General features: G+C 40.8%; 1 protein-coding gene across 5 annotated transcripts in view; it reads right to left on the reverse strand.

Annotated features, from left to right (window-relative positions):
* The window catches only part of srcin1b (SRC kinase signaling inhibitor 1b), a 137,778-nt gene that overhangs the window by 98,585 nt on the left and 14,871 nt on the right, over positions 1-24,322 (reverse strand). For 2 of the 5 annotated variants that reach the window (XM_088069866.1, XM_088069867.1), the window contains one exon: positions 15,085-15,143. The exons of 2 other annotated variants lie outside the window; for them this stretch is intronic. In XM_088069866.1, coding sequence (XP_087925992.1) covers positions 15,085-15,136 — 52 coding nt within the window. In that variant the 5' untranslated portion in view covers positions 15,137-15,143. Of the gene's footprint in view, positions 1-5,274; positions 5,425-15,084; positions 15,144-24,322 lie in introns of those variants that run through there. One more of the 5 variants, XM_088069872.1, reaches the window with a different exon arrangement.

Consider the following 24,322-nt stretch of genomic DNA (forward strand, 5'->3'; position numbering starts at 1 on the left):
TACCAACGAGACGAGTTGTATCAGTGCGAGGAAAGATGACGGAAGAAGAGCGACAGCATTTAGTGAGCAAATTAGGCAAAACAAATTACAAAAAAAGAATAAAATGCACGATTTGCAACATGGTGATGACTGCATCACATGGCAACACGTCACATATTTTGAATCATCTTAAGTTTAAACACTTTGTGACCAAATAATTAAAAAAAGAAAAGTAAAAAAGGACGACCTCATCGATCCACACTGCAGTCATCAGTTAAGGACACATTATACAAAACAGCTCAATAATTATTAAATTAAAGAATTAAAAGCAGCTAAATGGGAAAAGTATTAGGGGAAATCAAAGTTTAACTGTGTGTAAATGTTTTTTATGTTCAATAAATACAACATGTTTACAAAGTCAATGAGTAATCGTGGTAAATAATTGCGATTTCATTATTGACCAAAATAATTGTGATTATAATTTTTGGCATAATTGAGCAGCTCAAGCTCAGCCGTGGATTTTTTTCATCCAACAGTGAGTCTGACCAGTGAGTCAAAAAGTTATTTTGGACACTGAAGCTAAAGCAGGAAAAATATTATAAAGACATCGTACACTTCAACTGATATTTTTTTTTAAAGAAATTTAGCGTCTGTGTCAGACTCCTGTCTGCCTCTGCAACCAGGCCAACTGACATCTCCTGTGTGTGATTTACTGTCTGTGGATTAAGTACAACACACTTCAAAATACCCAAACTCTCCCTTTAAATCTGCTCATGCACAGACTCTCTAATAGCAGCGACATGACGGGAAAACTTTTCTGTTTTATACATGAGTTGTAAAGCGCTCTCACTTCACCGTCTCAAACCCACAGAATGATTCAGTTCAGCGCCTCACCGGCTCCTTCCAGCAGCACTAATGGAGGCAGACTGAGACAGACTGCAGTCTACCTCCAGTCTCTGCTTGTTATCCCTGATCTCCTCCGTACTGTTCGTGTCCCCCGTCTCCTCTTAGCTTGGCATGTGAGGCTGACAGCTCAGTGGGCTGCGAGCCAGAGCTGATACTACTGTCTGTTGTAGGTCAGCCTCCCTCTGGGGGGGCAAACACACAATCACAATACAGTTAACAGGAGGCCGCGCCCTGGTGGCTCGGAGGGTCGTGTTCCCACGGCACATTTTCCTTCTCCTTCATGTCTTCCTGCAAAGGAAACTGGAAACTGCTGAATGCAAACAGCCAGATGTGCACAGTATACTCGGGGATACGTTTTAGTATCTTTTTGCAGCGTTGCATTCAAAGGCGCCGATTTACGTGGGTGTTTGGAGCTCGGGTAATTGTGAGCACCCACAGGGAAATCAAACTGCAGGGTGAGTGAGTGTTAACCGTGTCGTTTCCTTTTTTCTTTTTCTCTTTTAAGGATGAAACTGTTTTTTTCTAATTTTTTTTCTTGTCAGCAAAGCCCAAAAAAAAGGCCAAAAGCAACATGTCTGTCAATACGTTGAATCCCCTGCAGTCTGTGAATCTAAGTCCCAAAGGACAGACACCGATTCCTTCTGAAAATCTATAAAAGCAGCTCACAGATATATTTCCTGAAACGGCTGGTCTCTGTAGTTTTTAAGAAATGTTACTAAAACTCAGCTACATAGTGAATTCATTGAGGACTATCTTCAGAGGCAGATTAATTCACATTTGGTGCTCGTGTCGCAACTGGAAGGTGTATGTGCTATTGAGTCTAAATAAACTACACTATGCAGGTTTCCATTAACCCTCAAATTGCGCAAATTGAAATTGTTTATATAAAATCGGTTATAAAAAAGATAAAATAGGTCCCATTATATAAAAAGGTTTTTACGCCTGCATGAGGAGGTATTTCAGGCCATTAAAAAAAGCCATATTTCACAAAACTGCAATGGAAACATTTTTTTGTCTTTTCTATGTCGGTTTCTATGAGCTTGTCAGTAGGAACTGGCTCCCTCATGATGCAGCAGGAGCTACAAGAGCTGTTATTGCATCACATAACTCTGAGAAAGTTTTGAATCCAAAATTCCTCTGTGAAATCGTGGACTATAAGCTCCCAAAAATTCCTCATATGTGGTTATGGATACATAACACGCCTATGTGGCCTTGGATTGGAAATAATGACGGCTAGTGCGGTGGCTGCAATAGAAATAAAGCTGCTGATGTTTTGAACATCCATCGCCATGGTTACTGGGATGTTCTCACCAGAGGAGAAGCCTCATCACTCATCTCGCTGTGTTTTATCAACATTTTGAAAATATCACTTACGTTTTGTGCAAATCTGTAACTGAAACCTAATGTGAAATCCTCTGTGCAGTTTGTCGTATTCCAAATTCTTTATATTTACAAAAAGATTTTCATTTTTCGGCTTCAAATATCGGTTATCTGTCTCATTAACTACTAATGATCAGTATCGGCCCTGACCTCTCCTTTAAATTCATATTTTGGGCATTCCACATGAAAAACAACATATTCAGCAGCTGTGACAGCACAATGTGTTTTTATCTGGTTTGCTTTTCATAAGATTGTCTGCACCACTGATCAAGTCCCATTAAAGCAACTGGGATTCTCACTTTGAAAAGATGATTGAGAGTTTTTGTGGTCAGCATTTTGTTTAATATCAAATTAATGATGCTATATTGATGGTTTCTAAGCAACCTGAGGCGTGTAGCTGCAGGTTTATGGTCAGTTTCACACCAGACTAATAACTCTTTATAGTACACTGCCGATCCACATTTACACAGGAGCCATTATCATTAAGATATCTGACAGTTTAGAAGAAAATTACACAACAGATTTTTTTGGCAGGACTATGAAGGCAACCGGGGCGGTGATTTAATCATAAAGACTTATGTAACAAACAGCAAACACAAAACAACATTGCGGTTGTTTTAAAGGCTCCTTCAGAAAAGTAGGATTCGTTTCTGGTCTTGAAGCTATTTGTCAGACGGCCCTGACTCTTTGGCGAGAGCCAGATCAAAGAACTCAGAGGGGGAAAACGTCAGCAATGACTCAGATTAAAAACTTCAATTCGGAGCCGCTTTGCTTTTCCTCTCCGGGCCGGCGCAACTTCATTCCAACAGATTTCCAGAAAGGAGGAAGGCCCCTGCAGCCTGGAGATGTACAAACTGATATCACACCAGCATCAAAGTGAATTCTCAAGCCCCAGATTGTGACTCACTGGATCCACCAGAATGAAAAAAAAACAGTGGTACACTTCAAAAAAGCCTGGAATTGATTGGGAGTCAGAGCTCTCACGAGGGTTTCGTGTACAAACTTGACACACCTTGTAAAAAAAACACCACTCCGTCAGATGAGAGTGAGGCAGGTGTTATAAACAGACACTGATTTTCCACGTGCACGCTGACAAACACAAATGAATCCCACAAGAAGCGATAATCAGCTCACATGTCCGACCAACTGCAGCAAGTCCCCTGAGCATGTTCACCACGTATAATTATTAATACTCCCCCAGAGAGAGAGAGAGAGAGAGAAGGCGGGTTTCCATTAACCCTCAAATTCCGAAATTTAAATTGTGAATATACAATACATCAAATGGAAACATGTTGAAGGCAAAAGAACTCACATTTATCATCAAAAAGTTTTTGCGTTTTTGCGTATTTCAGGCGATTCTAAAAAGCCATATTTCGCAAAACAGCAATGAAAACCCTTTTTAGTCTTTTCTAGGTCACATGATGCTATGAGGTCACATGATGCTGTGAGGTCACATGATGCTGTGTCTATGTGCCTGTCAGGAGGAACTGGCTCCCTCATGATGCAGCAGGAGCTACAAGAGCTGTTATTGCATCACATAACTCTGAGAAAGTTTTGAACCCACAATTCCTCTGTGAAATCGTGGACTACATCTCCCAGAAATCCCTCATACGCTGCCACTCCCACGTATAAGGGGCTCGCCCTTTCCATTATGGCTCCATAACACGCCTACGTGGCCTTGGATTGGAAATAATGATGGCTAGTGCGGAGGGTGCAATAGTAATAAAGTTGCTAATGTTTTGAACATTCATCGCCATGGTTACTGGGAAAGTTTTCACAAGAGGAGAAGTCCCACAACATCACTCAATGAATACGCAGTCAACACGCAATTGGATTTTATCGACATTTTGAAAATATTGCTTAAGTTTTGTGCAAATCTGTAATGGAAACCCACCTAGAGACAGAGACAGAGACAGAGACAGATAATAAGTAGAGCGCGACCGACATATCAGTTACGTGCACATAAATGGCCGTCCAAAGTTGGAATTACGAGCGGGAAATTTCAATGATACCCAATCTGCAAAGTAGTGACGTTCCAGCACAGCAGAAATACTTTTATAATTGTCAGAATGACACATTATGGCAAATGCCGGTTCAGCTGGTTTGCATTAAATTAAACCAGACCAGACTGGCAAAACCAGAAATCTACCCAGCTCTATTAATCACGCTGCCATATTGCTTATTACTACTGAAATTTGACTTTGATTTACACTTAAAACAAGAGAATTGTTAGCACACTTAAAATAATTACTTCAATCTGTTACACAGAAGTTTTTTACTAATCAAGTTATTAAGTTTGATTAACACAGCTGCTTCAAAATTGAAAAAATTAAATTATGTGTTACCAGTTAAAGTGATTATTTTAAGTTGGTTAACCTTTCTCTGCTCTGTGGTAGGCTGCAGAATCTGACATTATGGAAAATGCCAGTTCAGCCGGTTTGCATAAAATCAAACCAATAGAAGTTCACTGCACTCGACTTGAAAAACCGTAAATCTACCCAACAGACTGACCAATATATCTATATCAGGATTTTTTTCTTCTCTAATATCAGCACTGGCCCTAAAAATTGGTCTGGCTCTGATAATAAGAATGGGGGCTAAATGTGCCTTTTAAGCACAAGTTTTGATAAGAAGTCTTTTTTGGACAGAGTCCCACATACTGTTGCTCCAAGTCATGAAGGTCAGCCCAGGTTAGCTGGCTGCCCGCTGCACACTTTTCTCTGCCCTACATGAGAAAACACTGCTTAGTTTGGCTTTTGTCTTCTCTGTCCTTTCATCCCTCTCCTCTCTGGCTCCTCTCCCTCTCTGCTATCTCTCTCTTTTTTTTTGGTTCTCTTGGGGCTATGCAAAAAGAAGAAGCCGGATAATCTTGGTGCATGCAGCCAGCCTGCAAGAGTCTTCTGCAGAGAGAGAGAGAGAGTGAGTGGCTGGATCACTACACGGCGACAAACCCCCCGAAAAAAATCTGCTGCTGCAAAATGTGAGCAGAAAGGAATGAATGAACGGTACCTGGCTCGCGGTCCTGTGCAGGTTGGTGTCCCCCTCTGGCCGAGATTCTACATGGTGTGTTTGTGTCTGCACATGTGTGTGTGTGGAGGACGGAGAGAGAGGATGAGTGCTGTTTGAGAGTGCACAGTGCAGTGGAGAAGATTGGAGGCAGGGTACTCAGTGTGTGCTAAGACAGAGCTGTGCATCTCCCTCCCTCTCTCCCTCTCCCTCTCTCTCTCTGTGAGTATAATCCTTTCCACAGTCTACGGGGACGAGCTGCAAATGAACCAGCTCTATCTCTCCCTCTCTCCCTCCACTCTCCTCTTGTTCTGTATCTCGGCTTTGCACATGAGCCCCGAGCAGAATTACCCTCCCCATGCTTCCACCTTGCAGTAGATAAGCCAGAAATGCAGAGAGCAGTCTTGCCCTTAATGACTGCTACAACTCTATCACGCCTTTTCCCCCTTTTTTTCCCCCTAACGATGCCGCGCTCGTTTGTGTCGCAGTGGCTTCTGATTACGCCGTCACTCCAGCTGTGCTATTTAGACATGCATGTTTATTGTTTATACAAGCACTTAGGACGCGATAATACCTCGGTGTCATTCCGCCGCTGACACAGTGTTTGGAGCCGGGCTTGTTTGTGCAAAGGCTTCAGATGCATTTGAAGTTTCGTGTACCCGTTTCTGGCAACACTTTGAGATGCACTATGCAAATGTTGTTAGTGACTCAGACTATCCTTTATTCCATCTGGAAATGTCTGGCAAGATATTAACGCGGGCTGTGTGCAGCATGTTTGAGGAGGCTGTGATTCAGTGTCTCTCTGTACTTCTGACGGAGCTTTCATGATGTGCTTGTTACCTTATAATGTATTCAAACTGCTGTTTTTCAGTGTTTGCATGTTGAAAGGGTCACACGAATTACAAAAATGCATTGTTTTTGAGGTAAACATTACAACCTAAAGTAATTTGACACCCCTGTCCACACTATTTTTGATGTATACTTGGTCTGGTCAGCAATTTTGCCAATCAATTAATCATTTAGGTAAGTTTTGAAGCAAAAATAGTAAAACTGAAAGGCTCACAGTTTCAAATTTGTAAATGTTTTATAGTTTTATATTCCTCTTGAGGTGTTTTCAGACCAAACAGTTCTGAGGACCCCGAGATGAACTGCCCACAGCGGTGCTACATGCCTTTAAGGGATTTTGCACTTTGGCTTGCACAGATTTGTATCTTGCACTTTGTCTGGATGTTTGGCCGTGGTTACATAACCCTCAAAACGTGCTCGTCATATGTGCACTACATCCAGGCCCCAAGGAAGTGGGCCGTGCTCTCAGGCCAGTTTTCTTGGAGGCCAAACACATAACGCCCTCCGGCAAAAAAAGATCCAAGATGGTAACGGTCAAAAAAAACAAACTTAGGGCTTCAAAAACACAAACCAATAGGTGATATCACGGTAGCTACATCCATTATTTACTACCACTGATACTCAACTTGAGGCCTGCGGCCCAAATCTGGCCCCCTCGACCATATTTGAATTCACAATAAAAATAAAGCGCTTCACACTGGGGATTGTTTTGGTACTTTCAGTATACATAAGGTGCCATAGTGTATAAAACAGCATTAAAACAGAGCTTGTGCCAGTGGAGGATCCCCTGACAGAGGTCCTAGCTAAACTGCTAACATCCCAACATCCAAGAAATGTCCCAAAATCCTAAAAATGTACTTAATAAAAGAAATTTCCTACAAGCTTAGAAACATCCTAAACTCCTCGAAACATCCTAATATGTGAGGAATGTTCTAAAATCGTAGATACATATGAAAATCTAAGGAATGTCCTAAAATTTTCAAAATGTCCTAAAATCCTAGAAAACATCCTAAAATCTTAGAAAGGTCCTAAAATCGGAGAAATGTCCAAAAATCCTAGAAACATCCTGTAATCCTAAAACATCCTAAAATCCTGTAATGTCCTAAAATCCTACATAATAAAATCCTAGAATGCCCTAAAATCTCAGAAATGTGCTAAAATCCTAACAGCGTCTTGAAATCCTACAAATGTCCTTCAATCCTAAAAAGCATCCTGAAATCCTTAAATGTCCTAAAATCCTAGAAACGTCCTGATATCCTAGAAATGTCCAAAATCCTAAAACATGTATGGGGCTGCTGCGACAGGCCCCTGGCCCCCTGTCATTTGCAGAAATGTCCCCCAAGCAAAGCAAGTTGAGTCTCCCTGTTTTATACAGTCTATGGCTAAAACAATTAACTGGCTTAATGTCATGAAGTCACCTATCAATGATGTTTGCGGCACAAACAAATCCCCATCGCCCTGCATTGTTTCGGAGTTGCAACATAAGTCAAATATCTACACACCGAACCTTAAATGTCTTCAGGTGTTTACGGATAAATACACCAGGATGTCATTTTGTTCCTGGTGCCAAATAAGGATGTCATGCCAGGTGGAATTAGATGAAGACATCACTACTCGTGCTCCGGATATACAGTATGCCTCCTATTCATGTCATTCACTCTCACAGCGATTCACTGCTGCGAGAGCAATCAGCAGCATACAGAACAAATTGGTTGTGATGTTAAGATGTGTTTATTTCCTCCAGCTTGGCTCTCATACCCAAACTGTGACAGCTATATCCATCTGCACGCGTCGGCTTCTATAACGCGCATCTGTGCATGTTTAGACCAATTTCCTCCTTCTCCGTGCCCACTCAAACGCTCCCGATTCCTAATTTAGACCGAGTGTTTCTCCCCACCCACACACTCGGCCTCTGCTGTGTGGATCCACGACGCTACACTGCTCCCGACACGTCAAACCCCTCGCCTCCACCGGGATGGCTGCGGGGTGGAAAACGCGAGCCCGGCGGATTATGAGCGTGTCAAATTGGCAGAATGTATTAGCGTCACACCGATCACCGTCACATTTACCCCCACTAGTCAATTATCAAGATAGATAGCTGGCGCAGATAATAGCCCGCAACGGCGACCGGACCCATTTTCTGCTTAGTGGACGGAGAGGAATGAAGGATGGAGAGGCAGGAGAGGAGAAGGAAAGTAAGCATTAGCGATGTTGTGATAGGAAGAAAATGCTACTTTCAGCACAGCTAAAATCAGATTGGATAGACGGAGATAGAAGAAAGGGAGAGGCACAAAAAAAACACACAGCCTTTATTGTTGCAGACTGCCTTTGGATCCAGGCTAGGGGCCCGGGTGGCAGAAATATGGAGGGAGAGGCACACTTGTCATCCCAATGAAATCATTCTCCAAGGCTGCTGAGGAAAGCTGCACAGAGATGAAATCCTGCAGCCTGTGTGTGTTTGTGTGTGTGTGTGTGTGTGTGTGTGTGTGTGTGTGTGTGTGTGTGTTTGTGTGTGTGTGTGTGTGTGTGTGTTTGTGTGTGTGTGTGTGTGTGTAAGACATGAAGCAAGATGAGTGAAAGAGACGGAAAAGTACGACCAAAAAACAGTTTGCTGATTATATTGTGCTCTCTTATAATAGGCATCTTTTCTCTCACGCACTTAGATACATGTTCCTCTTAAATCTGCTTCTCTCAACACCACAAATAACACGAAATGATTCATGTCGTCACATCAATATTCACTCCGGTGATCCAAAAATCAAATGTTCATTATAGGGAAATCTGTATTATAGGTTCAAAGTCTTGCAGTGTTTCTAGGTTGCAGCCATATACCATAGTATGAAAACTGATGTTCATCATGTAAATTTGCTTATCTGCTGTTTTAGAGAAAAAAATGCAACCAAATGGAGAACCTCAGCTGGGTATATGCTAGGCTCAGGTGGTTCATACCTTCAAACCTTCCTAAAGTTTCCCCGAATTATATTTGTGTGTGACGCCACCCCACCAACCTACAGCAAGAGAATTTGTTATGTTTCACAAGGTTTCTTAGCTTTTTTATTCAAATACGTAAGCAAGAAACTCACAAAAGTAAAGGAGGGTAATATTTTTACGCCGTCGCCACATTCATGCATGAGTGGTGCGTGACAGCTGCCTTGCTGAACTGCTGCAACTCGCAGCATTTCCGCAATTAAAAGCAAACCACTAATTTATGAAGCTGTGCAATCATTGCGTTCATTCAAGTTTATTTCTTTCATCAAACTAAAGCTAGCTTAATTGCCTTGTTAACTCAATAGTTTAACACACCTCATTCAAACTTGACAGAAACAAAGTAAAACTCAACAACACCATCTTAGTCTTGTTATTTGTCTAGTTAGTAAGTCTGCTGTCCCAACAATCGTCAACTCTACACTGGTCAACATGAATCCTAATAAGTAAGATGTGAAAATATGCTGTTTTCCCAGCAGTCTCTCTCTACTGTTGTGGGCCGGCTGTTTGCAGTCCAGTCACATTATCCTTACCACTGGCAGCCACCATGTTTGTCAGCTGAGCTGCTTTTTTTTTATACCAGACTGACATCTTGTGGCAGTGATGTGCACTACACACAGCCTCTACAGTGTAAGGTTCAACGAAAGATGAACGTCTGTATTTTTGACAGTATATATACCATTGGGATTTTTTAATACCCTGGTATATTGAAATACTGTGATACAGTCAAAACCTAGCTTGCACATGCGCTTTCCTTCTCAGCTGTTGTCATATCTTTTACACATACCTCCATTAAAAAAAATGTAAAAGTTGTCAAATAAATATAGTGAAGTAAAAAGTACGATATTTACCTCGAAAATGTTTTGGAGTAGATATAAAGAGATCCATAAATAATCAAGTACAAGTACCTCAAAGTTGCACTTAAGTACAGTACTTGAGGTAATGTAATACGTTAGATTTCACCACTGATAGAAAGACGGGAGATAAGTGATCTCTCAGGGAACTTCTGCAAAAACACATCCTAAAAAGTGAAAAAAGTCTTAACATGTATATGGTTTCTATTTTGGCAAAAAGAAGATGTAATGTTCTGTCTATTGTTAACTCCGTTTCACACTGTTTGTACGAAAACTGTACAAACAGTGTGAAACACCACATACTCGGTTTATTACCTGAAGCATCGCCGTCTAATAAAGCATGGCGGCGCTTACAGCCTCACACCAGCAGTGAAACTCATCCAGTGGAACAAACACAGAGACACTCGGAGAAACAACAGCAATAAACTGAAGCGTTACTATCTGCTCCTCACAGAGTTACAACCTCAAACACTCACACACTGCAGCTTTTTTAGTACAAAAAGACATCATGCTGATGTAAGGAGCATGAAATAAGGGACGCATGTGGATGGACGTAATTGATCCAAACAGACAGGATTTCTGTTTATTTTGGTATAAATTATTAGCTGAAAGGCTGCAACTGACTATTTTCACTATCAATCTATCTGCTGATTGTTTTCTTGATTTACTGGTTGGTTTATTTGGCCGTTAAAATGTCATAAAATAGAATGAAATGGGCATTTTATATAATTGAATTGCTAGGTGCAACCAACAGTACAAAACCAAATGACAGTTGATATTTTTTGACAGATTAACAAAGAAAAGCATCAAATCCTCAGACGCAAGGAGCTGTAACGAGGGAACGGTCGACATTATTGCTTCAAAACTGACTAATCATTCCTGGAATCTACAACCGGGGAATTTCAAGTTTAAAAAAATCAACGGAAATATTGAATTCATTTATATCCTGATAAATTTCTATATTTCCCAGTCCTGCAACACTAATACAATAACTTCCTCCTCCTGTTCATCCATCGCCCCCTCTCTCCTCATTTCGGATCCCCCATTATTCCAGCAGACAGGAGCTTTTCATTTGAGCGTCTGATCGGGGGTTTCAGGAGGACCATTCTCTATAATCAGCAATTGAGGAGCTTGTTAAATGCTGTTCACTGTAATTTAGTCATCAGTGCGGTCGGGCTGCGTCTGTTATGTTTGCTTTTCCAGAAGACACGTGTCAGAGCTGTCACCCCGGCTCATGAGATAACAAAGAGCAGGAGGGAGATCAGAGCTGTCACTGAGCACATGCAGAAACACAGCCGGCAAACACACGATGCAGCCACGCTCGGATGTGTGAAGCTTGAAGGCACAAAATGTGAACCAGAATAAATACAAGGGTTTTAAATTCATGCTAACAGTCGGGTAAATAATGCTCCAGATTTTCTTTTATTCGGTTGGGCGATATGTGATTGTCCAGCCAAATTCGAAATTGCATGATTTTTCCCGATATTGGTTTTTCAGGGCTCTCTAGAGCTCTTTAGAGATGCAGCATTTTTTCAGCTGAGTCATCAGGATGCGTCTGGTTGTAATGTGAAATATATACGGAAGTTAAAATGTCGGCCTAAGGTGGAAAGCTGAAGCACGCAGGGAGAGAGGACAGACCCTCGGGATATATTTGGGTTCAGTGTTATTTCTCCTCTGTTGTTGTTCAGCACTTGTACATGTAGGTGGACGTGTTGGTTGGTGTTGGTCTTTGGGGCATTTTTTCGACCCACCTCCACTGTGACTGAGCAGTGGGGTGGAAAGTGACAGAAGGTTTCCATAAAGCCCTCAAATTGCACAAATTGAAACTGCGAATATAAAATTCACCTAATGGAAACATCAGTTTTGAAAAAACTGCTATTTATTGCCAAAAAAGTTGTAACGCTCACATGAGGTGGTATTTCAGGCGAAAAAACATAAATTTCACAAAACTGCAATGGGCACACTATTTCACTTTTATAGGTCACATGATGTGCAACAAATAGAATAAAACACCACAGAAGAACACCACGCGCCTGCCCATAAAGGCGCCTGGTGTTCTTCTGTGGATGGCAAACGCACAAACTTTGCTGGAGGAGTGTTAATAAACTCAGTAGAGCAAGCAGCACAAACACAGATCGGTAGTCCGCCACTGTTGTTATCGTTGTCCTCCTACTTGTGTGCGGCTATTTGTCTGAAATGTAATGCGTAAAGTGCGGTCATGACATCACCGTTCTCACAAGAGCGTCAGAAAGAGACAGAGGGAGTGGCGTTTTAAAAAGATCAAACTCTAGAACCTTGTATCAAAAGTTTGTGTTTTCAGGTCCCCAAAACACCATTGTCATGTAAACAAAAGGCCAAATGGCAAAAAAATTAAAATATTTCATACAAGAACCGCTGCCATGTAAACGGCCCCTAAAAGTTAATCCGACCTAAAGCTAACCCTCTTCACCTGCTGCTGCTGTCATCAATCGATCTGATCACCTCTGACCCGCTCTACAGATCAATTATCCACCCCAAGACTCAAATTCTAAAATGAAGTTATACCCGAAAAATACATGGGGGACAGAAATGTTGATATGATACATATTAAAGTGCAAATGTAACACATTTGTGGTTGCAGAAAAGTACAATGCAAACCTTTTCTTCAGGTGACTGGGCTGTTACGCAGGAATCATGTTACGCATGTTCACCATATGATGGCATTTGTTAACTGGCACTAAAAAAAATGACAAATGAGGCTGATGGAAATAGTTTTGCAGGTATTCATAAAGCAAAGTATTGCAAAAATTAAAATGACCAGATGATGGCGTTAGATGAAAAGTCAGAGGATCACTAAAGTCACAGGATTCATCTTTTGGGGATCATAAATGTTCGTTCCAAATAACACAGCTAATTTTATTCAGTAGTTTTCAGTCTGGGCCAAAGTGGAGGACTGACACACAGAGCCATCCACAGAGCCATGTCACCAGAGCTAAAAAGCAGCTGAAATCTTGTTTTTTTCTGACCTTCAGTGGAAACTTCTCACTTTTGCTGCAGTGATGCAGATGCGTACTCCAGGGTGTGTCACACCAGAGGAGGTGGCACAGAAACATTCAACAAGAGAAGGCGGTGAAACTCTGCTCTCAGCCCGGTATTACTCCTTAACACCACGTTATGTTCTCACTATTATCATTCTCCGTGATGTCTGCCAGGTAGAGGCGTTTTATAGAAACTTATTAGTCCACAAATCCAGATTCAATGTCACCACTAAAGTCAATTTGTTTGGGATTTCAAGTGACAAACTGGAGTCCCCGTCTTCGCCATATAATGCTGCGGTTTGAGCAAATAAGACTTGATATCCCCGGTGAAGTCAGGGCTGATCAGGGTACGCATCCAGCATGTGAAATATGTGAAACAGCGTGCGGTTCTGTGCCTGCAGATCTTACAGTGATGAATCTGCTTCACATGATGAATTTCTCTCACCAGAACAACAACAAAGCGAGAGGTACTCTCCTCATCCTCCGGCCTCTCTGCGCTGCCACAGGAATGTTTACCTGCGACAGCGCCGGCTCCTCTCTGCTCTTTGTGCCCTCATCTGTGACAGTAATGCCATCTGATAGGCCGTTCTCTACCAGAGATGTCACTGAAATAGCAGTCCCTTATCAAGGACAAAACGTTACAGCTGTACGAGAAAAAAAAAACGTGGAGATGAATATCTGTGATTCGGTCTTTCAGGGAAAGTTGTCAAATTAGACTCTGGATGTATTTCCCACTGCACTAGAAATGCCAGAATATGTGATGGAAGCAGAAGACCTTGAAGTAATCTCTCTCTCTCTCTCTCACACACACACACACACACACACACACACACACACACACACACACACACACACACACACACACACACACACACACACACACACACACACACACACACACACACACCCACACACACACACACACACACACACACACACACACTGCAAAATCCACAACCCCATGACAATTGTAAATGCCTCCACTATGGTATCTTAAAAGCTGCTACAAAGGCCGTTTTCGGGGATGTCTTCTGTGGGACAAATCAGTCCGTGCTTTTATGTAGCACAACAAAGAAAGTCATCCAGAGATTTCTTTTACAGAGCCAAACAAGCTCATGGAAAAATACAGGAGAATATGTGCAGAGAGACCTGCTTCAGAGGAGTCTTGAACTCTTTGAAACAAATTGGCTTGAGTTCTTGCAAAATCACAAGGAGAAGGCAATGAGCAACTAAATAAGAAATTACACAAAATTAGCGAGAAATCTGTTTTTAAAATGTTACAAGAAAATGACTTGAAAAATGGCATAAAGAGAAGGTTATTAAAAAAGGAAATGACCTGGAAAAAATTGAAAAATAAAGGGGGCGGGGGGATAAAAATTAGCAACAAAAAAGGAAAGAAAATGGTATGAAAATTAGCACAAAAAAGACTGATAATTAAAAAAAGAAATGGCCTGAAAAGAAAGAAAGAAAAGAAAAACAGAAATGACACAAAAAAATAGCAGCAAAAAGAAAAGAAAAAAGAAAATGACCAGCAAATTTAGCAATAAAAAAAGAAAGGAAAAAACAGCAAGAAAATTGCCTGAAAAAAGCACAAACAAAAAACTGAAATGATAAAAAAATGATAAAAGAGAAATTGGCCTGATGAATAAGCAAAAAAAGAAAATTAAAAAATAACCTTAAAATTAGCAAAACAAAGCAAAAAAGTGCTAATACACACACACATATACATATTTCTGCTCTGTTCTCCAGACATTTTCCCTATTTTTTAATATAAATTTCTAATAACTTTGTCTCTCTCTTTAAAAAAAAACCAACAAACTAATGTCCAGGGCAGTTTCTTGCCGACTGCGGGGTATTTCTACCCGATATGCGTATTGCTCTTCCCCCTCAAGCTTTGAAAAAAAACAAAACCAAATGAATTTTCTCAGGTTTCAAAGGTTTTAGCGATTGTGAAAGGAACACAGCACAAGAAAACTGATGTCTATGAAAGGTGTTAAACAGTGAATTTATGCAGACGTTGCGTCAAGAACAATAACTGCAGAGATACAGACTTCTTTTATGAGCTGTAATACAAAACAAGACCATGAACATCTTGGTTGCCATCCACTAACCTGAGAGAAGAGTCCTCAGCTCTGTTAATAAACCTTTATTCACGGCGGACATCTTGACCCTATAAAGCAGGAAAAGCACAAGTGTAACTAATAACATTAACGACATTATATTTAGTGAGCTGTCCCAGTGAGCCTGCATGTAAATGCCGACAGCAGGACTCCAGACTGCTAAACAGAATAAAGCCATTATTAATATTATTAGTTACACCTGTGCGAGACGAGTAAAAATGTCTCTGTGAGGGAGATCTATAGGTCGCACTAATGGAACAAGTCCCCGGTGGGACTTAAAGAGGCACTTGACCAATTTTACATGTCAAAGTCAATTTACTGGTCACGGTGAGCACTGCTCTCAGCCTGTGAAAACTGTTGTATAACGTCCTCCGCAGCTCTGCAGGAGCTTCGAAAATAATGCAAGAGATGTCAGCAAAGTGATCTCAGCTGGGTTCAGACATAATGTAGAGAGAGACGGCATAACGAACGGGCCGCAGAGCTTTCCCAGGCAGGGAGGCTCTAATAAAGCTGTGTTTTTGGAGCTTGAATTTGCATTTTGGGAAGTGCTGGTTCAAATGTTTCAGCAGCTCATTCAAAGTCAAGGGCCACACTACCTGTGTGAGAAGCATGCGTACATTGCAGAACCTGGTGGCGGTTTCTGGCACCCATTTTAACAAGTTAGAGCTATAAATATAGAAACTTTCCCAGTTTGACATGTGTCTGAATGTTTCTGAAATGTAGTGGAAGTATGAAGTTGAATTACATGAGGTTGCATGAAATTTAAAGTAGTAGAAAAAAAAAAGTACTTAAGGGTCAGCCGATATAAGTTTTTCAGGGCCCATACCGATACCTATTATTAGTACTTAATGAGACTGATAACCAATATTTGGAACTGATATGCATTTACAATAAAAATGAAAATCTTTTTGTCAATATTAAGAATTTGGAATAAAATAAACTCCAACACAAAACTTTGTATATATGCCTGAAATTGAAACTGAAATCAAATCACTAAATCAAATAAAGCAAGTTTCCAGCAACAAAGTGAAAATTTAGATTAAAAAATGAATAAATTAAAAAATCTCCCTGAGGATTTACAAGGTAAAAGTTCGACACTTCTAATGACTATGGAGAAATCTGGACCCTGTGACTCGACCAATAGAGGGCTTGCCAATTTTTTTCTGCATGGCGTGCACAGTTTTCGGCAAAACAATTACAATAAATATGGTCTTTCGATAAACACATTTCACCTGTGTTTATCTGTCACAGACATGAAAAATATAACTATTTATGCTTAAACTCAACCTCTCCTGGTTCTGTTTCACATTAAAAGCCCTCTGACAACATTTCTGTCGACATAATCCTTTCAGTTGTGAACGCGTTTTATTGTGAAATATTTGCCGGACCATGTTGTTGGCAAAGAAGTGGCTGCACGGCTCCATAAATTAAGATATTTTTTATGGGATTTTGTGCTTTTATTGTATAGGACAGACATAGTGTGAAAGGGGGAGAGAGAGGCAGAATGACATGCAGCAAAGTTCAAAGGTCGGACTAGAACCGGCGGCCACTGCGGCGTGGACACAGTCTCTGTACATGGGGCGCCTTCTCCACCACCTGAGCTACTTTGCACCTAACGGCTCCACAGATTAATGTAGTATCTGCTTTTAATTATGGAAATAAGGTAGTTACATCAGCTGGAAACTCTGCACCAGCGTCACAGCAAAAAATGCTGCAAATACTGCAAGGGTGTGAGCCGCAGCTGCTCAGCGAGACAGCTGTCACATAGTGCTCACACATGCAGTTAGCCCACACTGACCACAGCCCTCCAACAGGTAAAAACTACATACATTATTTTAAAAAAAAATAAAGTACAATCTGTACAGAGGGTCACCATCAACACAGCACAAAAAAACACACCACCTATTTGACCTTCTGCCCTCAGGTAAACGATACAGGTCAATAAAATCACCGAACTCATCAGCACTCATGTTTCTTTCCACGGCCCTCCACTCTCTCAGCCAACACATATGACTCTGCATACATTTCATTTTATTTATCATAGATGTCATTGTATTTACTCTACTTATTTATAGTTTATACTAATGCACTTTCTCCCTGCCCTTGTTTTATGACTGTTTTTTAAGTGTATGTGCTCCAGTGTGATTTTTTTTTAAGCTCTGCTTGGAGGGGCACTCGTAATTTCGTTGTATTTTCGATGCATTGACAATAAAGGCTTCTTATCTAATCTTATCTTTAAAAGGATTTAAATGAGCAGTGGAGGTATCTCTTGTAGATGTTGTTTCATTTCACATTAAATTAAATCGAGCAATGCATCGTGTATTTAAAACGATCCAGTTAATTAATTTAGTAGCAGGTAATGTAGCCTATACGCCTCCAAACCCTGCGTAACCAACTGCATTATCATTTGGAAAAACTCCATACACACACAGTCTGCCACGTAAACATAAAGACGGAGTCTGTGTAGCAGGTAAAAAAACACGTCACGTCACATCTGTGCCAGATGTATTCCAGCTGCGACATATTCAAGTGCACGTTTAACCCTTTCAAACCTGAGCAAATAGTCCTTATTCCCTTCAAGAACATTGGAAGAAGAAAATAAGTACATTTACAAGAAATGACACAAAATATTGGCAAGAAATTAGTTATAATTTCAAGACACCTGAAGAGAAAAAAAAGTAAAAAACAAAAACAAACAAATAAATGAGCAGAAAATAAGTAATAAAAAATAGATTTTTGTTCTATAAGATAATTTTAAATACATAACTATAACAATTATTGATTGATTATTAAAAACATTTTTGGGGTAACTTTTCTCCTTTTTTGTTAGTTTTCTAATAACTCCCTCTCCCTCTTTTTTCAGGTAAATTTTCAGGTCACCTTTAACTAACTTTTCTTGCAATTTCTGAGACATTTCTTGCAAAGTTGCTCATTGCCTTTTTTCATGTTTTCAAAATAAAGCAAACCCATTTGCTCAGGTTTCGAGGTTTAAATGCATCTGAAAAGCATCTGAAGGCGAGAACTGAACTGAGGTTGATCCAGGTTGCACAAGGGTTAAATCACTGGAGCACTTTTTAAAGGGATCAATACAGTGGGTTTTTGGTATTTCAACAGCCTGCAGTGTCCACTATGCACTTGTGATGTCCTGGGGTGGGATTTATCCTGATACCTTTGTCATGGATGGATAAAGCTGTGTACAGACAGATTTAAGCCCTGCCTGCAAAACACACAGCCCCCTCAGATGGAGCAGCAAGGTGTCAACACACGTTTATCCGGCACAAAAGTTGGACCAACTTCTGCTGCACCCCGATTCTTTGTTGATTACTTTGTAACATACACACTGCATTTCTATTGTTTACCTCACAGTTATCACAACAAAAGATAAAACGATTGCTGTCATGATAACTTTCCAGAGAAGTAAAATCCTTCCTTCCAATATTGCAAACCGCTGAGCCGTGCTTTAGCGTCTGATAAGCCTTCAAACTAAAAGATGAAGGCTATAACTCCGAGTGGACTCTCTGGATCGTATCACCGGAACCTGAAGCAACGTCATAAACTGCTGCTGAGGTTAAAGAAAATTAATGACAAGGTCTGCCAGTGCTGCATCCACAAACCCCCCAAAATCTCAAAATTTAGAGAGGGGGCACAGGATGAAAAATCCATACATAGATTCTAATGTTGTGAAAAGTACTGGATACCTTCATATCGCAAAACCCTATTGTGACGCCATAATCCTCCTGTCTCTAGGCGGGTTTCCGTTAACCCTCAAATTCAGCAAATCGAAATTGCAAATATAAAATACGCCTTTAGCAAATGTTAAATCGAAACTGCACCTTTCAGCATCATTTTCAGCAAGTTCCCAGCATTTTTTATAATTAACTCAAGTGAAAATTATGAAAATTTTTTTAAAAAAGAATAAATAAAAATAGCTTTGCAATTTTTAATTATATTATCGCAGTCATTAAAATAAAATGCAGATGCAGATAGTCAGCAAAATGCCAAATATCGGCCCCAATAATTGGCCAAGTGGATAATCTGTCGACATTTAATGGACATACACAAATGCACCAATGTGGAGAACCATCAGAAAGCTGCATCCTTATTACACACACATATATCTGTTCTGTCATGTGACTGCATGCACCACTGCAGGGGTCCATTATGTCGCTGATGGTATGGACAGTGTGTGTACAGATCATTTAAAAAATCACATATAATTGGTGTGAGAGCTGTGATAGATACTGTATTGCTCGGCCCTCCACTGGTGCAGACGAGATTCAATGAGAACACATCAGCGTGCCCGCATTAGCAGACCTGAGGTCATTATCAGCACTTTATGTCCAGCAGCTGTCGATTGGAGGAGAAAATGTGAACGGCTGCTATACGGAGAAAAATGTGACGCAGTGGTTTGCAATTAAGCTGATTTACAACAGAAAAGCAAACCAGCGTCGCTTCCAGCAGGAGCTTCTCCCTGCTTATTCCCTCCATTTTTCTTCCACTTGTACACAGCTTCAGGAGGCTGGGGTACAAAAATACTGATGACAAAAGCATAAAAGGCTGCTTCACTTTTTTTATCCTACTTTATATTGTTAGACTTTTTTCTCTCCGAGCCGACTGAATATCATTTGTCTTCATACGGCGGGATTTGCTTGTAAAGACACCTGGTTATATTTTAAGAGCGAATAATCTCTCTATGTATGCAAAACTGTATAAGAGTCAACAGCATCTGTTCTGCAACAATAACAACAAAAGGCAGATGCTCTTTTGAAATAATCCTCTATTCTCCTTTTACATGTTTCTTTGTGTGTTTGTCTGAAGCCTGAATCAGCTAGAACACAAATTTAAGATGCAAAACAGGGATGCACTGATTTATCTGTTGAAAATTGGTATCGGCTGGTATTGGCGTTATTGGACTAAATACGATTACATGCAGCAATTGCAGTGGCTGCAGTTTTTCTGTTGTGTCACATTAATTTAGCACAGTCTTAAAAGCAGAGCTCCAGACTGATGACGTCCCATCATCACGGGGACAATACAAAACGTGTTTGTGATGAACGGGGTATCTCTTCTGGGTATCATCAGGACAAAAGGACGCAGTAACTATGGACACACCGGGGGACGCACACTGTTGTTTCCCTGATAATGCGACATTGGGAGCATCAAATCTATGTTAAAATCAGCAGGAGGGGAGCCAGTTAACGTTCGCAGCTGGTGGCTGCAACTAACAGCTAACGGCGGTGTCAGAGCCACTTGATCGAATATTTCATACTTAGTAAAACGTTTGAACAGTGTATACTAGTGGACTATGCGAAGGTAATCCTTATTTTTACATTTCTATAACAGTATTTTATTAAACTTAATTATCAAAGCAGTTTATGTAAAGTGTAATGTGTCTGAATGTAATCTTGTAAAATGTAGTTTTTGGTGAGAAACTTAAAAAACTACAAGGGCTGAGTGATATGGAAAAAAGTGTTATCACAATAATTTTTTTTTATATCAATCACGACATATATCAAATCACTATTTCTGTCAATGTGAGACATGAAGATATCATAACCAGTGATGCACAATAATGATTATTTCAACCTTGTTACATGTTAGCAGTCTCAGCTTGTAAGGGGGAAGTCAGATGCACACGGAGGCCAGAGCAGGTCAAGTTAGTAAAATTGTAAGTAGATGCAAAGATGTTCTCACTGTCCCAGAAAAAAAATGTTGAGAGTCTCTTCATGCTTTTTTTTTTTTTTTTACCAAACACAACTTGCAACAACAGAAATGTGTTTTTATTTGAATGGAGCCGACTGCCAGTGTAACTGACATCCAACTCACTGGCTCAACATCTTAAACCACCTTGCAGAGGAGTTTTTTGATCAGCTCTCTTTAGTTCCAAAAGCTCCACTGAATAAATGAAACAACATCCACAGAAAGGCTGCCAAGATTATGCTGGGTCAGCTTTACAGAGCCACACAGAGCCAAATGAACAGGATTTATTGTTAATAACTCTGCTGTGATGTGTCGTCAATCTTTCATTGCTGTCTGTGATAGGGAAGGCCAAGGTTGTTTAATTATACACTGAAAATCGTCTCTATCCTCTGATCTCGTCTGATTCTGAAGCTGGTAAAAAACTTCTGATGATATCATCCAACAATAAAAAGCTATATGTACATAACTGATTTTATATCAATGGAGTTTCTATTAGATCACACTGGAGCAGCCTTTTTTAAACAGGCAGCAGGGACGAGCAGCGAGCAGAGTTACTGTCACGTCCTTGAACAAGAAACTGAATCTCTGCCAGCTCCACAGGTGCTGCTCTCAGCCTCACAATCGTCCCCGGACCCATCACGTCCCCTTCAAACAGGACAATCTATACTTTATGAAGACACTGGGAGACACAACTGCGTCCCAACCTACTCCGGAAAACAGAAGGCGGGATTTTCATTACTGGCTTGCACAAAACTTAAGGGATATTTTTGAAATATTGTAGATAAAACACAATCGCATGATGACTGCGTTTCCAGTGAGTGATGTTCTGCGACTTCTCCTCTGACAATAACATTAAAAGAAGCATGAAGATGGATTTTCAAAACATTAGCAGGCTTATTTCTATTGCAGACACCGCACTAGCTGTCAATATTTACAATCAAAGGTGACTAGGCATATTATGGAGCCATAATGGAAAGGCGAGCCCCTCATAGATCGAGCAGCCACGTATGAGGCGTTTCTGGGAGCAAGTCCACGATTTCACAGAGGAATTGTGGATTCAAAACTTCCAAATGATCCTCTCAACTTTTGAAGAGTAATGCAATAACAGCTCATGTAGCTCCTGCTGCATCATGAGGGAGCCAGTTTTTACTGACAAGCACAGAGACATCATGTGACCAAAAAGACAAAGACAAAGACAAAAAGTGTTTCCACTGCAGTTTTACCAAATAAGGCTTTTTCCAAACGTCTGAAATATCATCTAAATTTGCACAATTTGATGGTTAATGGAAATCCACTTAGAGACACTTTTCATGGCTGCAAAACGGTGAAACAGCTACTGATCAAAAACACTGTAAAAGAAGTGGACGGAGCCACCATGACATCATCTATGGTTTGGTTTTAATGGCTTACGTTTGGCATTTTGGCCAACGCATCTTGCTTTTTTGGAGCCAAAAATGACCATATTTAGATGAGAGGGTGGAGCTGTGGAGGATATCTGTAATTTTACATCCTTTTTCTGACTGACAGGTCGCTAGCCACGCCCTAAATAATACCCAACTTTATCAATTATTTTACTCTAAATAGATAACCCCGGGACGAGGGATGAGGAGGACATTTTGTTCTTGCGTATTGACGTGGATGGACGGGGGTCATAGCTTGAGATTCACTAGGTGATGTCATCATACAGTCTGCATACATCAAACTTGATGTCGGACCCATGTTTATTCAGATCCACGTCCCAGAGTGTAGCTGCACTAAACTTACAAGATTGCAAAAATCTTACAGTCTACAGGAGGCTTTACAGTTGAGATTTTTAACCAATGGGTTGCATAAGTACATAGATAAGTCGATAAGGTGATAAGAAGTTTAAACTGTCAGCAGGTTAACTACCTTCATGTATCACAGAGGGTTCGAGCAGAGCAGGAAGATATTAAAACTTTTCAATATGAAGTCATTTGTCAGTCGAAGCTTCACTTTCTCAACCGTTTTAAATGATGAAGCCTCTGGTGTCGACGCTGCATTTGGGTCTCTGCAGTCTCTGCGCTTGAAACCAAATTTCTGGAAAATGTTGTTTTGACTCAGAAAAGAAAGGAGTCAAACGAAGCGACTTCAAGGACGAAGCTGCAACAGAGCTTCTGAATGTCAGAGTGCAAAGCAGCTCTCGGGAGAAAAAGGCATCCCTGAGTCAATATTATAGTCGGCTCAGCCTCACCTGGTGGCTCCGCAGCCACCGCATCAATCAGCGCTCAGATGTCGACACCCTCTGCCTCTGCAGCTCCCTCTCTCCGCCCTTCATCTCTCCCTCCCTTTCTCTCTCTCTCTTCCATCTCCTTCCAGATGTCAACAAGTTTGATCAGGCTGACATGGGAAAACTGCCGTTTGGCTGCTGCTCCTCGGCTCTCTGACAGATCCTCTACCCCGTCTCTTCTCCGTCTCTTTTGCTCCCCAGTCACTTGTGATTCCAGCACGCTTGATCTGCTACACCACCTCCGCCCCGCCCGCCCCCTCTCCTCTGGCATGTCACTGAGGTGACATGACTCACACCGTCATGCAGCACAAAGAGATAAGTTTGAGATGTTCAAGGGCGACTGTATATTCTGTATTTCAAAACGCTCTGTTCACATTTAATCCTCTCAGCGATTTCCGAGTGAGACGGCGCGCGGGATGTGACAAGCCTCATATCGAACCGAGTTTTAAGATAGCTGGTGTTTTTTCCTATCTCCCGACGTGTTCAAGAGACTCTTTTCTTGCTCCGACACAGATCTGTGCAGCGTGAGTGTGTTGGAGGGTATCATGTAAATCAATACTGATTAAAGATGGTGAAGACCTCCATTTTGCACTCTGGCAGCCTGCAGTCGGTCTGCAGCAGCACCGGTTTGTGCCTCTCTCATGAGATAAGTGGCTTTTTATCTGGAGGTGGTGATCTTTGAAAAGCCCAGAAGGTTGTTTAACAACACGCTGTGGTGAAGGTATTTCCACAAACCTCAGACTGTTTTCATCTGGATAAAAAATATTCTCCAACTGCTGCACGATTAAAAGGATTTGAAGCCGTTTACCAAGTTGTAACTGTATCAAAAAATATATGCATATGTCCATATGTCTGGAGATGGAAGGTAGTAAATACAGAAAAATGCATAAAACTTAAGACATTATACAATGCATGCAGTTTCAACTCCAACGTAAACCCACAAGTTATTAGTTCAGAGCAACAGACGGAATATATAGAGCAAGAAAGCTCGTTTTAATAAACTATAAATGGGTCAAAACAGTCACAGGACTTTGACCCACTAGACCAGTGACGCAGATCTCGGTATCCGTTCAAACCAAGTAGTATCAAAACTTCTCCAAACAATCGTCAAACAATAACTGCATTTTTACCAAAATTAATGGGTATTAAATGAGGTAAAAATAAAAAAAATACAAAAATGTATTCATTTTCAAGCAAACCCCGCTATCTTTTTAAGGGTATTCAGGGTCCCTATATCAGAAAAGCGGGATTTAAGACGTTTTAGGACTTGAAAAAAGGACA

This window comes from Plectropomus leopardus, chromosome 19 (assembly GCF_026936395.1).
Source record: "Plectropomus leopardus strain MGB_pleo_1.0 chromosome 19, ASM2693639v1, whole genome shotgun sequence".
Classification (NCBI taxonomy): Eukaryota; Metazoa; Chordata; class Actinopteri; order Perciformes; family Serranidae; genus Plectropomus; species Plectropomus leopardus.